This window comes from Brachyistius frenatus, unplaced genomic scaffold, assembly GCF_029030835.1.
Source record: "Brachyistius frenatus isolate BFR_SWC_R1_liver_20210118 unplaced genomic scaffold, ASM2903083v1 Contig_140, whole genome shotgun sequence".
Taxonomy (NCBI): Eukaryota; Metazoa; Chordata; class Actinopteri; family Embiotocidae; genus Brachyistius; species Brachyistius frenatus.
The window spans coordinates 1,022,501-1,043,413 of NW_027210739.1; the positions used below are offsets into that span (position 1 = coordinate 1,022,501).

Here is a 20,913-nt window from a genome sequence, read left to right on the forward strand (position 1 = left end):
CTTCCCTCTGAGTTCTGCGATGCCGGTGTTGTGTTTGGAGACGTGGCAGACGATCTGTGCGCTCGAGTTTGACAGGTGTCGCTGCAAAGTTTTGGAAAATGGTGTCAATAGAGCGTGAGAATGAGCGTGAGAATGAGCGTGGTGGAGAGTTCAGGGGAGAGGCTGCGACGAGGTGGAAGAAAAGAAATATGTCCCTTTCTTTGTTCTTATGCAAAATTAAATGTTACACTGTGAATATGGCTGTGTGAGTAAATGCACTTACCCGAGTGGATATTTAAAGCAGCCTGACTGACATGCAGTATCTAAGGAAACGAGCAGACTGGTCTTTGATGGATCAGCTCTGGCTAGATTTCATTTCATTTCAAAAACACTTTTGAATACTCACCTCAGCAACCACTGCTCCGTTTCAAGCTTCTGTTCCAACAAGCGTATTACATAACAGCTTCATCAAAAACACTTCTACTCCTGCATGTGTAAAGCTTTCAGTAAAGGCCGTGAATACAGACATCTTAATGCGATTTAAACAGTACGGCCGGTGGTACCGGATATTTTTAGACCACTGAATAAAAGGCTTCATGCTGTTGATGTCACATGTTATTGTTTATCCCACCTCATCTGATCCCTTAATTTATTAAGTTTCTCATGACCCAGCTTGTGATTGAAAACAATAAAATCAACAGGTGTAATAGATATTTACTACAGAGACACGAACATACGCAGGTTTTCTTTCTACCTAAACTTCACACGTCTTTATTTTTCCCACCGATGTGAACAGCTACAGAGAGAGTGGGTTCAAGAAAAGAAGTAGCTGCTGCTACAGAGCACAAAGCTCACGGTGTTACGTAAGGCAGCCATACTGTCAAATTCACGCTGAGAAGAAACGACATAAAAAAACACTGTCAGTTTTTTTTAATTATACTACGATTAGCATGTCTAGCGTGAGAAAAATCCCTGTTTTGTTATTCGCTATGTGGGATGATGTAGCTCACAGGGCTGAGTTCCTCTTCCCGTTGTTATTGCCCACAAAAGAGGACTGGATATAATTGCAAGGTGATGCTCAAGGTGTCTTTCATCATTTTGGTCTCATTACAGCAACATATCTCAGTTTTATAATTAAAGATCAGTTTTGAGTGTTGACATAGCAACAGATGCTTCAGCAACTAGACTGTGAGGGGACAACAGGACACATCTACAGGAGTGGATCTGGACAGTGTGTGTGTGTGTGTGTGTGTGTGTGTGTGTGTGTGTGTGTGTGTGTGTGTGTGTGTGTGTGTGTGTGTGTGTGTGTGTGTGTGTGTGTGTGTGTGTGTGTGTGTGTGTGTGTGATTTCCCATGCTAAAGTTTTGCCTGCCACACCTCAAACTACAACCACAGCCAAAAACAGAAGCGAAATTAAAAGCAGATTTGTTGATGAAATGGAGGTGAAGTTCCTGAATAATAAGTTCAGTCACACTTCACAGTAAAAACAGCACACAATCTACAGAATGATTTAGCTGTTTGAAGCAGGAAGTTAATTTCATTGCACCTTTTCAAACTCAAATTGTCAAAGTGCTTTAAAAAAAAAAAAAAAATTAAAAAAAAAAAGGCTATAAAACGTGAAGAGAACAAAGATGAGTACAACACAGATTACAGCAGAGCAGTCCGAATGAATCGGGTCAAAATCAAATCCCGACCGGTTCTAACTGCCTGCGAAAGAATATATGAAATAAATAAACTGTTAAAAGATTTTTGTATAAACTTTGTAATTGCAGAACAGCCACATATTACTTCCAGCTGGATTTCAGTGAGAACCAAACCGTGTTTTCTTTTTTTTTTTTATTACCTGATTGAAACTCACTTCGAGGTTCCTTACAAAGATGCTCACATCCTGACTTTAAGCAAAACTTCCTGCCGTGGAGAACGAGCCGTCCTGTCAGGTGGTTTTGTTTTGTGTCTTTAGGACGTGCAGTGCAGTGCCTGCTTTGTATTGAGGGCCTAAAGTTACATCAACTCAGGCTCGGCACCACATTAATGCAATATTAACAGCCAGCACCAAGACGGTGAACTACTATTACTGTGCAGGTGAAGGCTGTAAGTAGTGATCCCTCGAGGCCTCTCGCTTCTCCCTGCACACTATTGTTTTCCTGGTTGTGATGCCCATGTGTGTGTTAAATATAGAATTAACCCTGTTAGACGTTTGCTGTTTACAAACTGCCTCATTTCACACAAACACCTGTTATTAGTTGTAATATTCACTTTATGTGAAGAATGCAGATGACAAGAGATTAAAAAAAAAAAAAAAAAAAAAACCGAGATAGAAAACCTGCTTTTAAATGTCACAAACTGTCTGAATATGTAAATCAATAAATGAACAACAAAATGAAAATGTTTTTATTAAAAAAAAAGTTCTAATTTAAATTCAGGTTTGTCTGAACTGTGGCAATACAGCAAAATCTGAAAGGTTGGACAATATATTTGATCAGGTGACTCGACTGCTGTATGTGCTGATGTTCTTTGTAATTCAGACTCTCGCCTTTTATGGCCTTTTTAATTTTTATGACATCTTTCGACTTCGTCCATCTCCTCGGGGGGTTCATGCAGCGTGAGCTCTACATGACACCAGCATATTTCCAGGCGTGTGATTGTGTGATTGTCTCTCCTGCGGTGCTCGCATGATGTTCCACCACTGGTTGTGTGTAGGCTGTGGTGTTTGAGGTTTGTGGAGATTGGCGTCAGTCTTTACGTTGCTGCTGTGGATTATAGGTTGTCTAAATACAAATAATAACTTTGAAATACTTCTTGCAAACAGGCTAAAGTATCTGCAGTCCAATCAGTCGGTTTAAAATGATTTAGTTTACTGAAATGCTAAAAAATAGTGAGGAGGGAGGAATTCTAGTTTAACTTTTTACCACGCGATTTCAAAAGTTGGTAAATATTGTAAAATTTTGATTTAGAGTTGATGTTCAGATGATTATTTCCGACACACATTCGTAGATGGGCTCCATTTGTCCTTTGTAATCTGTGATAATAAATTTCCCCTCGGGGATTAATAAAGTATATACCTACCTACCTACCTACCTAAAAATAAACGTGTCGACCCATGTATGAATTCATCCATTTGGAGACGTATCATTATCGTCATTATCCCTCTTTCCCTCGGTGCCACTCTTTTCTTCTGTTGCACTTTCTACCCATCTGTGCGGCCTTGTAATGTTTCTCTCTCTCTGATTAATAAAAGCACATAAGCACACTAAGCTGTGTTGCCTTGCATAGGCAAGCACTACATACTGATACACACACACACACACACACACACACACACACACACACACACACACACACACACACACACACACACACACACACACACACACACACACACACACACACACACACACACACACACACAGAGACAGCAAACAGAGACCAACCTCTTCTCAGACATTCGGCAGGGCAGCTAATTAGAAAAGTGGCAGTGTGGGTTTGTGTGAAATGGAGCACGTCTACACACATCGCCCATCGGTAGCTCGGTAGCGTGCACGCTGCAGAGACGCCACTGGACGCCAGAACTGCTGGCGCTATTGATCCGAGACAAATGAACAAATGAGAGAGAGGCAGAGAGGAGGAAGGAAATGTGTGGAGAGGGGTCATCATGTACGAGACAGAGTGTTGTCACAGCTCAACTCTCGCCCCCCACCCCCCACCCACACACCCCACCCCCCACCCCCACCCGTTTCAGATCAATATCGTCCTTGTGTTTGTTAGCACAATGTTGTGGTGGTGAGCGGTCAGTCCCTCTGGTGGCGTGAGACCAACACAGGTGGAGGGAGGGGGAGGGGGGCACACAGGGAAAAGAGAGAGGGACAAACGGAGGTGGGGAGCCGGGGTTAGATACGCAAGAGGAAAAAACAGAGGTGGAAATAAAGAGAGCGAGGAAGTGGCGACCCAGTTCCATCACTGCTTGTTTGTGTTCGGGGTGGCGCGGCGGTTAAGAGCATTGTGGCACGGGGGCGGGGTGGGGGGGGGGGGGCATTTTAAATAAACATGTATTTGTGGGGACGTTACCTCACTACACACACACACACACACACACACACACACACACACACACACACACACACACACACACACACACACACACACACACACACACACACACACACACACACACAGCGCTGGCTTGTGTGTGAGGGCACTTTGGGAGTCAGTATTTAGTTACACACACGCTTGCATGAAAAGTGAGCACACATCTGTAGCAGTGGATTTATTGATTAGTTGATCCACATTAAATAACTATCGATGTGTCGGGTCATTTTTATTTAAGGTCACGTCTTTCTTTTTTATGTCTTACGTTGTATTTAATTCAGCATGATTGAGTTTTGTACGGTTGGTCACACAAAACTAAACACTTGAAGTCGTTTCTTTCAAGTCGTTATCATCAATTATTGGTAAAGAAAATAATGATAAACTCCATCCCTGCATGGTTCTAACAAGATGTATTCTTCTTGTTGCTCTCATAATAAATGTCCAATAACATCACCGTGGGTTTGGAGAAATTACAATTTTCTCATTATTTTCACTACTAAACATTTTATAGGCTTAAAGATGAATTGATCAATTGAGAAAACAATCAGCAGTTTAATCAATAGTGAAAATAATCATTATTCATTGCCCTGAAACAAATGACTGTGCTTTTTCACATAATCACATAATCAACTGTTCCAATTGTCTTTTCTTCTTTATAAGGTTGCATAACTTCTGGGTCAGTGTGGGACTTAAAATCTGTCTTTAAAATATCAGTTTAACAGATCTGCTTCTTTAAAAAAAAACCACAAAAAAAAACCCAGACTATTTATCAGTTAAACTCAATAAATCCAAAAATGATGAGCTTCCGGTTTAATTGAATGGAGACTGAGGTTGATTAGATCCAGTTCCTTTAAAATCTTTCAGGCATGATGCAGTTCCCTGTAGCTCAGCCTGTGATGAATGATATATCGCGATGCCGTAAAGCCCTATTGCACTTAGCTGTGCATTTAGTGTCTGCAGCGTTGCTTCTCCCTTGGGCCATCTGTGTTCCTCCTCTGATTAACAGGCAGTAAAAGCTCCAGACGTGTTACAGTCCTGCTCGTCGGTGAAATGACAGTTTCATGGCGTTTTCTCTGAGTATATGCCTCTCGCATCCCTTTCGGATACCGCCGCTTTAATATATCAGATCATTGTTTTATTTCACACTCCACTTTCTGTATTTATAATGATCGTGTGGAGTTGTGTGCACACGCTGGTGCGGCTGCCTGACCTTGTTTTCTTGCAGCAGTGATTTGTCACACCTTGTGTTGATATGGTGCAGTGAGCTGGCTCTTTGACAACTACACTATAAACATGAGCGTCTAATGTGGATTGCGTGTTTTCAGGCAGCTAAGTAGATGCTGCTACCGCTGTCGGGATTTGTTCGACACGTCGTGCCGTCTCTTTCAGGGCAAAGCTTCGAAAATCAAATGCAGGAATTAGGAGAGCCAACGTGGAGACGTTCGCGTCGAGTCTCCTCGGAGGTGCGTGTGGTTCAGTTTTCTCGACTTCTGGGTGGAAGCGCAGGAAGGATGCGAGGTTGTGGAGTCAGTGACATAGTTTTGGAGTAATAGGGGTCAGGAGCATGCGGTGGAGCTGGTCATGAGGGGACATGGCTTGGAGAGGATTGGCAGAGTTGGAGTGTAAAAAAAAAAAAAAAGTTGGGTGATAATTATAATTTTTTTTGTATTTAAAGAGCAGGAAGAAGAAGCAGATACGGAGACAGTGAGAGCTAATGAGCTGGATTTGCTGGAGACTTGGCATTCTGCTCATGGTGCTCTATCTCTCCCCTCTGTAGAGGAGCTGGCTAGAGCGAGCTTCCTGTCTGAGCCCTGAAGCAGGAGTAAATGAGGGGCGGGTGGGAGGGGGTGAAGGCAGGGAGGGCGTGGGGGGTGGTGGTGGGCGGAGGGGTGTTGGAAGCAATAGAACAGAGGAAGGACGAGAAGGAGGGAGGGCGAGGGGCGGGAGGGACCAGTGTTGAAATTGAATGCCAGGGCGCCATGTTCTCACCGCCAGCGTTTCCATGGTTACAGGGTAATTCTGGCGAGTAAGGAAATTTCATTCACTCTGGTATGAAGAAGAAGGAGGAAAAAAAAAACGAGGGAAATATCAACAAAGCAACAGAAGAGGAGAAAGGAATACACACACACACACACACACACACACAAAAGAAAATCAGGGAGGAGATAAAATAGCAGACGGAGGAGGAAAGAGGAAACCTGTACTGGGTCTACGCCACCCATCCCCCAGGCGATCTGCCTCTGCCTCTCATTCCTTTTTTTTGTTTTTTTTTGTGTATTTCTGTGATGCTCGGTTTGTTTGCCACCACCCTATAAGCAAACACAACACCCACCCACAATCCTCCAGTTCTCCCAGCAGCCCTGCAGGTATATGGCAAAGAACAAAGAGAAACACTGTTAACTGGCCGCAGTGTGTGCGTTTGTCAGTGTGTCTTCTTTTTGGGAAGAAGGCAATGGGCGGGGGGGGGGGGGTAACGGGGAGGGGAGGGGAAGGGGGTGATGGGGGTAAGGGGGGGGGAAGGGGGGCATTTAAAGAAATCAGAAGGCAGCAGAATTGATCACAACATATTTGACACATTTGCGAACCTGCTGCTGATACGTCAGACGCTCGGGCAAAGTTGATTTTAACACATTTGTCTTCAGACACTTAAATTGTAAAGGAGGAAAAAAAAAAAAAGCGAGAGCGTTGAGCTAAAACTCTGTTTGCATGTAAAAACCTGAACACGCAAGCATGTGTGTCAGCCTGTATAGATACGCACTCCCCGGCTAACGGGGGCTGACAACTGCATGGGGTTTGACTGGACTGTTGCTGCAGCCAATGTGACAGCTGCACAGCCCAGCAACCTCTGTACACACACACACACACACACACACACACACACACACACACACACACACACACACACACACACACACACACACACACACACACACACACACCATCATCATCATCTCTATTTCTGTTATGATGTGTACATTATTTTCATCAGCACGTTTTGACAGCGTTTTCCACGAACACGCGTCGTCAACGTGGAACCACGTGTTGTTTGTTATCGCCGAGCAGATGTTTTCATATCGCTGCTTGTCGAGATAACGGCTCGTTTAATATGTTTTAATGATTAAAAACGTTCCAACTCTTGCCCGTTTCTTTTCAGGGGCCGAGGAGGGTGTTTGGGAGTGCGGGCTGTCCTACGAGTGCCGGACCCTCCTGTTCAAGGCCATCCACAACCTGCTGGAAAGGTAAACGCATCACACACTAACAACACTAACAACACAAACGCACAATAATAACATATTAGCTCTTAAAAACTGCGAACACCTTCAGTCGTGTGTTATAAACCTTTTACTAAGTTTTTAGTACGAAATTTAGTTAAATCTGTTATACGTACATAACATACCATCGGACCACAGCCCATAATTGCTTCCTGTCTCTCTTTAATGAAATTATAATTTTCTTTTTAAAAGTTACTAAACAAAAGAACTTTTAAGTTAAACTGATGGACAGTCTGGTTTTCCTTCACGAGCTTCACCTTAATGAAATTATAATCTGAGCGCTGAATCACTTGCTCAAGTACCCAAAGCTCTCCTTTCTGAGTCAGAGCCATCTGTTAAGTGAAGCAGCACATATTTGCTCTCTATTAAGTTAAGCATCAGTGATCATCATAGGGGGCAGGCTGAATTAACCTTCCTATTACCTTGAAGCTAACTCCTTTTATAGCTCACTATTTCAACACTAGAGGGATCACTTCCACTTTCTCTTTCATATCGCTCAGGTAAAACCGACCTCTGTCACAGGCTCTTAATATTACTGTTATTTATTTTTGTTCAGAAGTAACATCAGAATGAATCACCAATCAAGCATGTATGAATATTTCAGTAATGTATTAACAAACTGAAAAGAAGAACTTTTTTTTTTTTTTTACTGCAGACGAATATTAAGATGAACTGCGGGTTGTTTTAGGAACGTTGTTGGCTTCGCCAGGAGTCGAGAGTTCCTGTCAGCATAACTCCTGTAAAGTATATAAAAGTCAGGAGAGCTCTGTCATGCTGTTCATTTATCAGTTTGAAAACATTTTAGTAAGAATAACAGCGAGAAGAGACTCCGCCTCCAGGAAATCAGCTGATCAAACAGCACGCATGTTTTGTTGAGTTTAGAAAATGAAACATCTGACACCACATTTATAGATTTGGATTTATATCTTTTATTTATTACACTGCGGCAGGCTTTCAACTGGATGGATTTTATTTGATTATTATTTATTAGTGGACATAAATTACCCTCATAGCCGTGGTCTGCTCAGAGATTAGCATGTGAAAATGGAAGGTGATGATTGGTTCTGATGGGGACTGATGAGAAACAGAACATATACAATAATAATGACATTTAGGAAAATCTTCTCAACATAAGTCACATTACTAGAAACAATAAACATGATCAATACTCTACAGCGCCATACTTCAAATTTTTAATTGCGATTAAGGCTTTGAATGTTGTTTTTTGTTATTATTAATGTGTAATTCTGATTGTAATTTATTAATACTCAGACAACTTGTAAAGAAGAAGAGAACTTTACAAGAGAAGAATTCTTTGTCAATAGAAACTCTGAAATGTTATTGGTTGAAACTTTATAGCAGAGAAACCATCGGAATTTTCCAGAATTGCAAACTCCCATAAATATGTCAGATTTTCATTGGATTTACATTCATTGTTGTGATGTTATATGTTTATGATATGACCGTTATATTTACAGCATGTTGTGATGTCCTACTGGGCCCCAAAAAGTCAATGAATGCAAGTCTACATTATAAATAATGCAGATTTACGACTATTAAGTTCATTATTTGCTGCAAGACTTCCAGAACATAACTTGTGAAAAAAATATTGGATTAACAATCAAGCATGAATTCAGTTGTATTCGGTTTGATTTCAATATCAACAAGAAGCAGCATCTTCTGGAGGGACGTGGATGTGGAGGTTTTCCAGCTTTAGATGCGGTGCCCTGTTGGCTGCCTGACCGTACGTCCTCGTAAAGTCTCCGGTGAAGTGGGCCGGCTACAGATGCGCTGATAAGACGCGACAAATTGGTATCGGGGACCAGCGCTGACCTTTATTAGATGGGTTGGATACAGGCCACGATGTGACCGATCCAATAAAGTTACTTTGTTAACGCTCTCGTAAAATTGAGAGAGAGCTTATGTGCCGAGAGAAGTCGTGGTAAGATAAGAAAATACATTGATAAGAATGCACCAAAAATGGTCGAGCTGGAGGCCGACAGCTTCGGACCGCTGAGCCCGGCTGAGTGAGGACGACTCCATAAGATCATTTTGTAATTCCTTGACCTGGGTCAGAGGATTCAGAGGGGAATTCACTGGCACCTGCACACAGAAACCAGTCAAACTTCCCAGAGAGCTGCGTTTTATCTATGAAAGGAGTCTGAGATGAGGTGGAGATGGTCGGATAGCCAAACAGGGAGCCTGACGGCTGAAGTGAACCTCGACGTGATCACATTTACATCTGATGAAAGAAACCAATGTTTAAAAGTGCAAACCACTTTGGGGAGAGCAGATTAGCAGAAGATTACCTTTCCTCTTCCTGTGCACTTGTCATGAACTGCGTATCTTAGACTTCGCTCCTCTTCAGCGAGGCCGACGCAAGAATGAAGTCAGATTGTAAAAAATTCAAGTTAAAGTAAATATTCTGTTTTCTGTAAAGGCCAGAAATATGGAAGCCGTCATTGAGAATCAGTCTGCAATGTAACGCAGTCGTACACGACACCAGCCGGCGAGATGGATGAAAACCTCCCGAATACTAATTGTTGCTCGACATTGTTCAGGTGTTGCTTTGAATCGATCTTCCTCCTGTACATGATGAGAGACACGTTTCCTGCCGTGGAATGAATGGCTTTCTTTCTCTCCCCTTTCTGTCCTCTTCTCTTCAACGCTGCAGATGTTTGATGGATAAGGGGTTCGTGAGGATCGGCAAGTGGTTCTTCAAGCCCCACGAACTGGAAGAAAAGTCTTTGGGCAGCAGGTAAGGAGAGCGTTCAACACCGACCCGCACACACCGACTCGCTTGTTGCGGCAGGACGTCATGTTTGGTGTCTCATTCAGCCGCGTTGAGCTCTGAGACATGTGTGGATGTCAGAGTGTGACACAGCTCGGCAGCGTGAAGGACTTTCATGTGATTGAGGATTTTGTTCGGTCGTCTGTCCTTGATGTTCCAGCAGCTTGTCCACGGTGTGAGACAAAGACCCAGAGCAGTGAACGGTGGTGAGAGGTGAGAGCTCTCGGCTCTCTCTGGGTGAGAGGAGGGTTGTTGAGTGAGTGTGTGTTGGTGTCACACTGTGTTAACTGTGTAGGCAGTGTGGGAGACAGACAGAGAGACTGAAACGCAGCAGAAAGAGGGTGTGATGACGGTTCAACTTGTTGCTTCAGCCGTTGTAGTTCCCTCTCTCAGCTCCGTGTGTCCACTTCAGCTTTGGATGCAGCATTTCTTACATCGCTGCCGTAGCGCCGCTCAAACGCTCAGCGTTGAAGTAACCGACTCCTGACAAACCACTCAGCTGTCAAACGCCTCATTTGAATGAAATCGGTTTTTCTTAATCGCTTAGCAGATGCAAAAATCACCCATTTGTTTAATATTTGCTTTGTAGCTGTTTTAACCGTAAAAGCTGTACATTTCGTTGTCATTCAAATGTGGCGCAAATTAAGAGACGCCCTGAGAAACTCCTGCTCCAGAAAGCTGTGGAGGTCCCTCAGTGAGGCGAGAGTGTGTGTGTGTGTGTGTGTGTGTGTGTGTGTGTGTGTGTGTGTGTGTGTGTGTGTGTGTGTGTGTGTGTGTGTGTGTGTGTGTGTGTGTGTGTGTGTGTGTGTGTCACGTTTACTGCATTACATCTGGGAAATACTGCGAGGAAGCCTGATGTGATTGTAAAAGTGCCGTCATGGCAACATATGCTGCATCTACATGTGATGAAACGAGTAAACTCAAATATTTGATGCGGATACTTCGATTAGGTCGTTGAAAGAGGACGTGATTTAGTGTCCGATAACTCCGTCCACCACCATCATTAAACTGCCGGTAGAGTTTTAGAGAGTTGGACGCAGCGCGTCATAAAGAGCACATCAAAAACACTTCATGTTGTTTTTCCATTTAATTTGTCAACTGCCTGGACAAACACTAACCTCTAATGGTTTCTGCATCAGTTTATGTAAATGTAAGTGTGGACATGGTTTTGATGTTAATGTCTTTTTAACACTTCACACTTTAATATTCTGCACATGTAGGCGACACCAAACTTCCCTCATTGTACCCGACACTCAAGGTGACCCCCAGTTTTAATTATCATTGATAATATCGTTCTCGTTTTGTTTTGCATTTATTGTGTGCGCTATCCTGTTTGACTTCAGTTTAAAGAGAATAAGGAAAGAATTCAAAATGTGACCAAATATAACCGACAGCGCAAAATACTGGGAGTTGAGCAGCGATGATCAGAGGTGATTAAAATCAGGAGGAAAATTAGGATAGATATTAAAAGTAAAGGAGGATTGGGGATGAATAACTTTTGTGTGGTAAGTGTGAGGACACCGTGCCCTCAGTGAGGATTCATAGAGACACATGCTGAGTGTTCTCTTTCAGAAATGGTGTGTGTGTGTGTGTGTGTGTGTGTGTGTGTGTGTGTGTGTGTGTGTGTGTGTGTGTGTGTGTGTGTGTGTGTGTGTGTGTGTGTGTGTGTGTGTGTGTGTGTGTGTGTGTGTGTGTGTGTGTGTGTGTGAGAGAGAGAAACATTTGGATGTCACACAATTCCTCCTGGTATGAACAGCTCTGACTAAATAAGCTGTCAGCTCGTGCGCCCCCTGCTGGACCGATCCTGCCTCGTTCCCACAGCGGACAGTCTGAGTCTAAAGAATTCAGCAGATCGCTGGCCATCAGTGTTTTCATGCCACGAGGGAACATTGCTCAGTTAGGCATACAATGACCTCCTGCCTCAGCTTTAACCACCTCCTTTGTCTCTTCTTCACTCCCACGTTGTGCCTCTTATCCCCAACAGGGGGCGCTTTGGTGCCAATATCCATGCCATGCTCCCTCACTCATGCCAACTCCTGTGCCTTGGCACCGCTGCCTTTGTCAGGCTTATCTGGTGTTTATCTCGTATGAGTCCCCGGGGTGCAGCGGGGATTGGTACATCCAGGAGAAGATTCCCCAACCCCCCCTCCCCCCCACCCCCATCTGTCCCCCCCCACTACCCCCCCCCCCCCCTCAAACCCAACACTCCTGCTCTCTTTGTGTCTGAATGGGAGGGAAGCACTCTGGGTTGGTAACGCATTGCATCAGACGCTGAGGGGAGCATGTGAGAGAGTTACAGGGAAACAGAGAGAGCACGAGAGGGGGAGGCGGGTGGGGGGAGGGAGGGGGGGTCGTAAATTAATCATTACCATAGATGGCTGAATGGATGTATTAGTCTGTCTCTCTCATTAGTTCAGTCAATTCTATGCATGCCAAGTACAGTACACACATGTTTGCTCATATCGGCGCTTCTATTTCGCCAATGGCCAAATACTCGTCCATAAATAATGTTCATGTTTTAGTGTAGCTGAGCTTTTCTCTCATACAAAAGCAGAAACGAGCTGTACAGCCTGTTTAAACTACTTGTTTTTTTAAATCTCAGAAATCCTTACCTGCACTAACGGTTCACTACAAGTCCTCCTCTCCTCTCCTCCCCTCTCCTCAGAGAGGAATGACATTGAGATATTAGCCATCACCTAGGCAACAGACATTTGGTGTTAGGCCACATCACAAGGTCAAACAATCTCCTGAGAAAAAAAACCCTGAAAAACATTCACTCTTTTCTTCCCACTATTGCTCTACATACTCCACATTTAAACAACAAGTACTGGCTCCATTTAGACCTGTATGTTCAATTCACTTATGTTAAGATGGTTTATTTTTTATGTGTTTGCACAATTTAAATGTCATAGTAAATAGATATGTGCAGGAGAAGAGGGAACCACAAGAGGGCATGTACAAAACCAAAACAAGAAAAGATATAAATATTGAGCCGGTAAAAAAAATTGCCAACTGACCTAATTTTGCTCATATCGGTATGTTTCTTTCCCTCGGTGCTTTCAGGGGCTCAAAAACACTAGAAGTCGCAGTTGCAATGAGAACAAAAGTCACACAATGTTTGTCTTCAATCACTGTTGTGTGCAAAATTATGCGAATGTGTAATTTTGGTGGATTTCAAAAGGATAAAATTCAAGACCTTGAGGCTTGCATAAATACAGACTTGTATAAAAATGTCAAAAAAGAAATTTAAATTACCAATGGGTGAAAGGTGTCAGATCCTAGATACGGCATAATAAAGGACCAGCTGATTTTTCATTTGACAGGTTATAAAGGTGACTGATGAGAAAAATACCCCTTCGATTAGCTGATTGTTGGATGGACTCTTGTGCAATGACAGGCAGACTAGATGGATAAGGAGTTGCTGGCTGAGTGAACGGCAGCCTGGTGGACTGGCAGGGTTTAATACAAAAATAACAATGAAAATCACAACACCACTTTAGAAGTCACTGATAAATTTGACTATTACTGTAACCTTCCTTCCATCAGCAGTGAAAAGGCTTTTACAGAAATATCTTCCACTGTATTTTTATACAAAAGCTAAAGGTCTTCACAGTGGCTCATTTGATTGACTATATGTACAGTGAGTCATACAAATATGAATGTGCTACAGAGGAATGAGACTGCTAGTAGCTGTCATAATGTCATTTCATCTTTTTAAAAATTAACTACGTGATTAAAGTAAATTGTTAATATTAAAGTCCAACATTTCTGTCTTTTCAGTCAAAGGAACGCTTGTTAATTATTTCTATTACTGAGCTATTTGCATTTTCTCCTTTGAAGCATGTTCTTTGCATGCGCATGGTCTCCCTAGAGGCAAAAATAAAGAAAGAAATAAAAATCTGAGAACATGTGACGCTCTATCTCCCAGATTTCTAATATGACCAGGTGAGAAGCCACTGAGAGTTTGTGAGAGAGACAGAGAAGGAGGAGGAACAAAACCATACCGATCAATAGGGAGGATGGTGATACATCACAGCAACAACCTACTGCCAGATCCTTTTCCTCTTTTTAATTAGGACCACAGATATGAAGTAAAAGCCTGTGGTAGCTTGCATTGATGTTCTTACTGAGGTTTCCATTTGGCAGCATTTCTTCTGTGGGACAAGCATTCACTGTCATTCTCTGCTATTTTTCTGGACTACAATAAATCAAATTTCATTTCCAGCAGACGGGTATTTTTCTCCGTCCTTGTTTGTAATACAATAGGCGTGAGTTTGCACAGTTTGCGTCCTTTTTTGCCACTTTTTTGTCGTGAATTCATGCAAACAGTTGGAGCATTGTTTGCACACAAACATTGTGATAGCAACACTGGCTAAAAGCACTCACTGGGGGCCACTGAATAATACATCAAACTTACTGCACCCCCCTCCCTTTATGCTACTTTAATAGCGGTGTGTGTTATGTGTACACGCAGCATTCGCACACAGCTCGCACAAGCCTGAGCGTCTCGTGAAAGTCAGGTGGGATTGGCAGGATTTGTTTGTATGGAATAAATTCAACAATTCACCAAACTGTGGCCGTGCAGGACTTTTGGAGCGTGTGGAGACACGATGCTCACGAGAGCATACAAGAGTGTAAACATCCTCTACGTTGGTCCACACCAGAGGAGTGCTGTTGTTTCCAGGAGATGTGATTGTGTAGGAAGGGTAAGACAGCTAGAGGGAAGAAGATAACTCACAATAGTGCTGCTGTGGTGGCAGAAAGAACATTTTAGGTGCAGATTAATCCCCCAGATTTGAGAGAATTTTAAGAAAATGCCATCCTGCCTGCTTAGTGCACATGACTATAGTTAATGAGCTCAACCCAGTTATCACATAATGGGCTTTAGATCCCTCTAAGAGAGGAAATAGAAGCTTTGTGTGTCTTGCACATGGTTGTTTTACTGTTCATTGCTCTCTATCTCCTTTAATCTAATCTTGCTTTATCTTTTTTCTCGCCGGGTTTGACATGAGCGCAACCGAGATAACCGTTGTTATTTTGTGTGCATGTGATGGTTCACACAGATGCTTCCGTGTCAAGTCCACGATGCATGTCGGGCGTTAAGCAGCCCCCCTGCTGGGTGGCTGGTAGCGTTGTGACGGGGTGAAAAGACACGTGTCGTCGTACGAACCCGACACGGGCCTTTTTCCCTGTTTGTCAGCGGCGTTCAAACATGGATGCCGTGTACATGCGTGTGTTCACCTGTTGTTGGAGCTGCGGCTTTATGTGCACGTATTCGCAGCGGCACGTGTGATACAATAAATCCAATTAAATTAATGCTGTTAATTCGATCATATAAGCTTCGGCACATACTGTAGATATAAAACCAGATGAAGTCGACACACACACTGACAGTATGTGGTGTGTGTGTGTGTGTGTTCTCTGGCGCTACATTTGCTGATTGATTTCACCATAAAATTATGCTCAGTAGCCGACCATTAAAACTCTGATCTCATCGATATGTGTGCAGCAATTGCAGTGCATGGCACTGAATTATTCACTTCCTCCTCTTTCTCTCACTCCTCTTTTTTTTTTTTTTTACCGTCTCTCTATCCTTGTCTTCCTAATCTCCTCTCTATCCTCCCATTTCCCTTTTTTGTCTCAATCATATTCGTGCAAGTCCTTAATTCACTCTGTGTCCATGTTCTTCTCTTGCTGTCTTTTCTTTCTTCCTCCTCACACTCTTGCTTCTTTTTTCTCAGCCTCCCCTCCTCCCCCCTCCCTCCCTCCCTCCCACCTCCCCTCTGTCTCCTCTCTCTATCTCTCTCCTGTACTGTCAGCCCTTAGGCAAGTCTCAGCCATCACTCCTCTTCATTTATTAATACCTGTACTCATACAGCCCAGCACACACAGCTGCCTCACATCTCTGTCCACCACACACACACACACACACACACACACACACACACACACACACACACACACACACACACACACACACACACACACACACACACACACACACACACACACACACACGCCTGCCGACTACACGCATGCCCCAGAGGATGCAAGGAGCCCAGTGTGTCCACACACTCACACCCGCTTACTGTGCAGGAAAATGCCCTTTGTAAAAGGACAGCGAGCATCAATCTCCCGGCTGCGTCAGCCCACAGTTTGATGCTCTTTTTGTACTTCTGCTTTTCCCTGACTTGCATGTCGTTGCACTTTATTGCACTTTAAGTAGATCTTACGTCCTAATTGTTGCACATTAGGTATTGGTTTGGACTGACTGCTTGATAATCGTTTATTAATTCTAATTGTTTGCTCAACTAAAAATTGCCTCCTCCCTCTTCCCCCCCCAAAAAAAATATTAAATTACTTAAATAATTTTCATTAGTAGCCATTTTTGTTTACTTTGCTTTGTAACAGTGTTTATATTTCAGGTATCAATGTGAACAGTTAATTATCAGCATACAGTAATTGCACCTGAAATATTTAGTTTCCAGCCCTTAATTCTGTTGGATTGCTGTCTGAGTTTAACACAGAAAGAAGGATGAACATAGAGATGATTTCCAGCAGTGATTCTCCGCTATTTAGCCGGAGCTGTTTCCGAGCGGCCTTAAGGGAGTCGTGTTTTTATCCACACATCAGCGCTGATCAGTACTCACACATCTCATATAAATATGCAACAACATAAACAGGATTATCAACATGAGAAATATTTGTGTGGGCTTTTTAACATTGAGAAATACAGAAAAGCAAACAGGCAGTCAACTAACTCGTCAATCAATCAATCAGCTGCTGAAAAACCCCTCAAAAACAAACAAACTAACCTTAAAGATTGATGTCTTCATGCAGGTTTATGACTTGATTAAGAATAAAGCACATTCAGAAGATAATTAAAGCACGTGACAAAAGAAATGCTAAAGATCCTTAAATATTCATTGTGGTTGTTTATGTATATGTTTGTGTGGCCGTTAGCTTCACTGCTGCTCCGGACTTGCAGCTGTTTCTTTGAGCTTCCCCATGCAGCTATATATAGCTCTTCATATGGTGGAATGATGCACTGAGGACAAGGTTGGAGGGCAGTGACATTGAAAGCATTTTGACTCATGTGTTGTGGAGATGTGAATTGCAGAGATGATGGACTAGTGCTGTGTGTGTGTGGGGGGGGGTGGGGGGGTAGGGGGTGGGATGGTGGGGGGGGGGCAGCGCCTGTCGGTGTGAAGGCGACATGTGCTCGTGTGCCAGTTTGTCGCAGGCTTCTGCATGCATATGTATGCGCTTTAGTGCTGCTCTTCCTCCTGTGATTGTGCAGACCTGTGTTCAAACCACCTGCTGTTATGAGGGTATGCTTTCTTTTTTTTTTTCTTTTTCTCCTTGGGAGCATCAGGAATGTTTATGAAGCAGAAACATTCTCTTTGGATGCATTCAGCGCCATCTGGAGGACGTTGTGTCGAAGCCACAATATGTGTCTCCCTGTAGGCTGTTTAGTTCTGCCCGTGAGTGACTGTGGAACTGGCCATCTTATTGAATTTGATGATCCATTACAGCTCAAATGAAGGTCCGGCTCCCTCAGGGCAAAGGAGATATTGCATAGGCAGCAGGGTAATCACAAAGAGATTACAGTAGCTGCGGACTTTATTGTCAGTCTGATATATTTAAACCAAGGTAGCAAGAAGGTTTATAGATTAAAAATATACATCAGTGAGGCTGTCTAAGTAGTTAATGATGTCCAGCCCGCCCACTGGTATATAGATTGCAGTAAGACCCCAACAATTACTCCTCTGTGATTAAGAAAAACAGCAATGCATGATGAACTGTGCCCAGGCTGTGTAATAAAGAGAGCGCCGGATATGTAAACATGTAGTCATCGCAATCAGTCATAAGCAAATGAGGATTTATACCTGCAATAAGGAGCATATGTGGGAACTGATGAAGATGATCAATGAAGGAGGAGCTTAGCAAGGCACATCTGAGTGTGATCTCTAAATTGCTGTTTGGAGAAAAGCTCTCATGATGCGTCATCCAGTGACCTGAAAGACATGTTTTATATTTGTTTTTCAACAGATCTGATCCCTTTGTTTATTTAATCTCAAGTTTGACATCATTTAATGTCATTTTAATTCAGTTTAAATCTGAATATCATTTATGTTGTGTAGGTGAATTTACATGTAGTTCAAATGGACAGAGACCGCAGCATTTGTTTTCCAGGGAAAACTCATCCTGTAGTGTAAAAGCTGAAGCTGAGATGTTTCGATGATCGGCTCACTGAACGCTCACAGAAGATATTCACCACTACATTTCTGTACTGTTTACGTCTGTCTGTGTTTTCATGATCTAATTCTGCTGTCTTCGGTCCCCCAGTGAACACCTGTCGTGTTCCTTCTCCTTCTTCCTCCACGGGGAGAGCAATGTGTGCACTAGCGTGGAGATCGCCCAGCACCAGCCTGCGTACCACATCACAGAACACCACATCCGCCTCGCACAGACCTCCATCACACCGGTGCAAGGTAACACCACAAACCCAAGACCTAAAAACTACAAAGACTAAAACCATGTACAGTATGCATCCCACGAGGACAACGAAGTGCAACTTGAAAGGCGATTATGGACAATAGAAATAATTCTCTTGAATGACCAAATTGACCCTCTCCTTAGATTATGGACATGATCACAGACATTAAGTTAGCGGATCCTCAGTGGGGGAGGAAGCACTCTGATTTTTATCAAAAGCTTTTATACTTTCCCTTTTTACAGACTGCTTTCCAGAAAAATGAAAGTGATCAACATCTGTCTGTCTGCAGAGTAGTTTCTAAATAGCTTTATTGCATGGATGTAATCATGATGCCCAGATGTTCGTTAATAGGATCAATTTATTGTTAGGTTTCGGTCTTGTGAGTGTATTAAGTATAATATTATTAGTTTGTTATTACTGAAGTATCAATATGTAAAAATAACTTTACTGTTGTCGTCGGTGGTGCTGATTAAAAGTATACTTTTATATTTATATACTTTGGGCTTGTAAATCTATAATTATACTTTATTTTAAAGCAAATCTGATTATGTAAACTTAAAGTGCATTTTTATCCTTCAAACTGGAGTGCAGTAAAAGTATAAAAACACATGACTGAGTTAGCACTTCAACATTTTACTTGAGTAAATGTACTTCATTATGTTCCGTGGTTTTATGAACGTTCAGCTTATCTCATACGAGTAGTTTGCGAAGTACTTCTTCTCTTAAGGGTAAATTAAGCAAAGTGACGTTGGACAAAGTGAAAGGAACCTTCTGTGAATTCACATTTAATATTAATTTACTGTGTTTCTGTTGCGCAACAAGTGAAATACAGAAAAATGAATATTAATCATATTTCTCTTCTTCCTTTACATCTTCCCTCCTTCCGATCTATTTGATCGGTTTCATTCGTGTGTGCAGTGGTTCTGTGTCCGTACGGTCTGAGCGGCACTCTAACGGGTCAGGCCTACAAGATGAGCGACCCGGCGGCACGGAAACTGATGGAGGAGTGGAGCTACTTCTACCCCATGGTGCTTCAGCAGAAAGAGGGAAGTGGAGAGAAGGAAAAAGAAGAAGCAGCCCAGGCCTACGATCGCAACTGTCATGTAGCCGTGGAGGTCATCGTAGGTACGAATGAAGCAACAAGGAGTGACAAAATACATCTATGGGATTTAAAGCAGTGTATGTGATGAAAATTGCATCTCCGGAAGAAGAATTTTGCGACTTTATGAAAAAAAAAATTAAAATACATGAGACATTTTCTGTGAAGTCAGTCCACAATGAAATCAATGTCCATCTTATTACATTAGCACAAAGCAGTCCATACTAAAGAACACTGCAGATCTCTCTGCAGGAGAGAACAGCAATGAATAAACACATTAGACCACAGCAGCGTTGCTCTACTAAAGCAAACAGGGAGGGATCAACATCACATTGATTACCCTCGGTCTCCATGCAGACTCCCCGGTAGTTTGAGCAGAGGTATTAGTGGATAGGGTGCTTCGACTGTAATGATCCTCACAGTCTGTCAGCACATCTGAGAGCGTAAAAGGGGAAATGACTGGAAGGCAGGAGAGGAGAGAGAAGGACAGACAGAACGGAGCGAGAGGGAAGTTGAGGTAAAACCCCCGGGGAGTCACTCGAACAGCTTCGTCTAATCAGTCTGATCCCACAGCGTTGGTTTGACCTGATTACAATTAAATCTCCTTTGGATACCATCGGCTTCTACATCTAAGGAGGAAAGCCTGAAATGATATTAAAGGAATGAGTGTGAAGGGATTTTAGATTTGATTGTGTTTTATATGAGCAGTGAGTAAGGTGAGAGATTACACACACACACACACACACACACACACACACACACACACACACACACATACTGTTCACTGTGGCCATGTATCAGAAACACTGATTCCTCCAACTAATTCCTACAAATGGGCCCAATTTAGAAAATTTCAAAATACTTTGCAGTGAAATGTAAACAGCAGCCGTCCTCGAGTTTCATAACAGTGAATCTGCTTTTTATTTTGTGTTCTCAGGTGGAGTGAGGATGACCTACCCAGCTGCTTTCGTGCTGATTGCCCAAGGGGACCTTCCAGTGGAGCAGCCTCCACCTGTTCCTGCAGCTCTGGGCCTCAACAAGGAGCACAACCACTGCAGCGTCCCGCTGACACCGCCGACGTCACCGGAGCAGCCCTGCTCCGGTAACAGAGACACCAACACGCACCGCCCTGCCGGACCTTATGCTGAACGTTGAAACATCACAGGAAATATGTCGTCTGAAAGGA

The 20,913-nt window shown here is 43.0% G+C and overlaps 1 protein-coding gene across 2 annotated transcripts in view; it reads left to right on the top strand.

The window, feature by feature from the left end:
• LOC138630718 (mediator of RNA polymerase II transcription subunit 13-like) overlaps nt 1-20,913 on the top strand; it is a 73,770-nt gene that overhangs the window by 38,600 nt on the left and 14,257 nt on the right. For both annotated transcript variants that reach the window (XM_069715215.1, XM_069715214.1), the window contains exons 3-7: nt 7,220-7,304; nt 10,012-10,095; nt 18,478-18,623; nt 19,547-19,753; nt 20,665-20,829. In XM_069715215.1, coding sequence (XP_069571316.1) covers nt 7,220-7,304; nt 10,012-10,095; nt 18,478-18,623; nt 19,547-19,753; nt 20,665-20,829 — 687 coding nt within the window. The remainder of the gene's footprint in view (nt 1-7,219; nt 7,305-10,011; nt 10,096-18,477; nt 18,624-19,546; nt 19,754-20,664; nt 20,830-20,913) is intronic.